This window comes from Humulus lupulus, chromosome 1, assembly GCF_963169125.1.
Source record: "Humulus lupulus chromosome 1, drHumLupu1.1, whole genome shotgun sequence".
Classification (NCBI taxonomy): Eukaryota; Viridiplantae; Streptophyta; class Magnoliopsida; order Rosales; family Cannabaceae; genus Humulus; species Humulus lupulus.
The window spans coordinates 196,816,268-196,818,991 of NC_084793.1; the positions used below are offsets into that span (position 1 = coordinate 196,816,268).

Here is a 2,724-nt window from a genome sequence, read left to right on the forward strand (position 1 = left end):
CCTATATATTTTTATTCGGCATTTATTAGTATTAACCATTTATATGTATTTAGTTTACATATATTTGATATATATTTGGTACTAAAATACAAATTTATATTTTTTAAAATGAGAAAAAAAATCATATCATGAAGTTTCTTTCCCCTAGAAGATAAAACAATACTATTGAAAAATCAACAAATTAGTTATTTTTAATTCCTATTATTTTGGGTTTTTATTGTTTTATACTCTTCGCTAGTCCAGTTAAAATTGTATTGGACGTGTAATTTCGTTTTTTCCAATATTGTTTGTTTGTTTTGATTATAACTAAGGTATTTGTCGTTACAAACTAAATTGTAATAGAACGCTTTTGTAATTATTTTATAAAAAAATACTGATTCAACCAAAATGAAAAAGACGTCTTGTTATTATTCTTATTCCAATTGAAAATAGTAATATAACTTGAGCACAATACGTCAAACTGAAGTATAGTAACGTTGAAACAGTGGTTATTGTGTAGTAGTAATTTACAATATCCAAATTGGGCAAAAAGTCTTTGTATGTATGTGTGTGTATATATATATATATAGCTACAAGCTAAGGATTTTTTCTTTATATCTGAATATTTTATCAAATACATTTAAAAAAAAAATACTACCAGTATTTCTCTAAGATTTTTGCTCTCGTTCTTTCTCGTAAAACTTTGTTGGGGGACATGTCCAAAGCTAGCAAAATGGTGTCCAAAAAGGTTAAGATGGTTATTATTGTTATTATTATTATTTTTATTTATTTAAAAAAATGAAAAAGGTTAAGATGTTTGGTACACATCAATTGCAAAAATAATAAATTATGACAAAAGAAAGATCCACTAGAGTTTACCTACACTTTGACAGTTGACGCCATATCCTAAAATAAAATAATCGTCACTGATACTCAATTCTCTGAAGTTAGAATCTACGGTTATTGTGATATAAACCATGCAATCTTGTCCACCATTTCCATTAGATTAATTATCCAGGCCTTCGAAAAAAAATAAAGGGGTAGCCTGATCGGGACAATTATTATTTTTCAATTCCATCTAAGAAATAAGAATAAAATATTATATAATCACATATCATAAATAAACTAGCAAGGAAATTATCAATGATATCGATATAATCCCCCAAAACTTGATATATACTATATTTAATTTAAGCAAGAAAATCACACATAATTTGTCCCATAACAAACTCTACAGCTAAACAACAATGTTCGTTTAACTTATACACATCCTTTCGAATTGATGACATTATTTTTTGAGAAGATAATTAAGACAAAAAGGGTTGAACTAAACATGAAGTTCCCCTAATTGGACATCCCTAGAAGATTTGAGCTGAACATAATGACCATGGTACCCCTCGAGATGATCCGACAATGTTGGCTTATCAATATTCTCATGGTGAAAAGATTTGCAGACCAAGTAAATAAGGGTTTGGATCACAAGACCAAAGAGAATCAGCTTGAACAGTAGCAAGAAGCAGAGGATTCCAACCCCAATCCGTACAGCCAAACTGTTAGCGAAATCGAACACTACGAACTGCTCAAACAGCAATTCGACTCCGGCGAAGATGAATCCGAGAATCAGGAAATAGGCCACGGCGACTCCCGTTTTCCCCTTTATCAGAATCCGACTCTTCTTCATGGCTTTGATCCCGTAGACCTCTTCCAAAACCGAAACCACCGAAGCCAAATGCCAAATTATGCCAATATACACCACTCCAGCGATATAAAGGATCAGGAATAAGATTATGAAGACGATTCCAACCGGAGAAAACCCCGTCAAGAGAGCCAACACGACGAGTAATCCGATTGCGAGAACATTGTAAACGAGGACGATCGCGAAGCTCCAGAGGAAAGTGACCATGAGTCTCTTCCAAACCCTAGGCACGACGCTCATAACCTTCTTGAAGGAGATAGATCTGCCGGTGTAGATGGAGGCGATGGTGTAGACGACGGCGGCGGTGGAGAGGAGGAGGAGGACGAGGGAGAAGGTGAAGTAGGCGACCTTGAAGAGCCAGAATCCGGTCCATTGGGAGGAGATGGCATGTTTAAGCTTGGAGTGCTCTTGATTGTTGACGTCGGTGTCGTTGAGTCGGTCCTCGTTGTTGAGGATTTTGAAGAAGAGGATTTGAGAGACCTGGAAATGGGCAAGGAAGATGGAGGAGAGAGGGAGAATTAGGGCTAGAGTGATTTGGCTGAAGATTTTCCGCCATTTGAGGACGATCTTATACGATTCTTTGAAGATTCCAAAGAAACCGAGAAACTGAAGCTCGTGTTGTTCTCTGTCCATTTTAATTCTCGATGGAAAGAGGACGAAAATGAAACTAAGCAGATTGGAGAGTTTGGGAGGGTTATGACAAGTCAGAAGACTTAGGATGTGGATTCGGTGATTTGTCTAAAATACCCCTAATCTTTTCTGGGAATTACATTTATTCATTACGTGGCATTGAAGTTAGAACAGTCTACACTTTAGTCTTGCAGAGACTTTGAAGAATGAGAAAGAGTAGTGTGGAATATGAGCACCTTACTCCTCAATTTATTTGCTTACTCACCCACTTAGAATTAGATATTATATCTGAATACAATAACGCGTTTTTTCTTTCTTTCTTTTCTAAAAAAATATAATTATAATAATTTAATGGGAATAAGAAATTAAAGTTTTTCATTAAATTTCCGTGTAAGGAAAACTGATTAAGATGTTAGGAA

The 2,724-nt window shown here is 34.7% G+C and overlaps 1 protein-coding gene across 1 annotated transcript; it reads right to left on the bottom strand.

The window, feature by feature from the left end:
- Positions 1 to 1,134: 1,134 nt before the first annotated feature.
- On the bottom strand, positions 1,135 to 2,469 carry LOC133802175 (uncharacterized). Its single transcript, XM_062240450.1, has one exon. It carries the CDS (start codon positions 2,306 to 2,308, stop codon positions 1,307 to 1,309), a length of 1,002 nt encoding a protein of 333 aa, XP_062096434.1. The 5' UTR covers positions 2,309 to 2,469; the 3' UTR covers positions 1,135 to 1,306.
- Between the last annotated feature and the right edge of the window lie 255 nt (positions 2,470 to 2,724).

What these genes read in the sequence shown, in the direction of transcription:
- LOC133802175 (XM_062240450.1), bottom strand. Translation starts at nt 2,308, where the DNA reads ATGGACAGAGAACAACACGAGCTTCAGTTTCTCGGTTTCTTTGGAATC.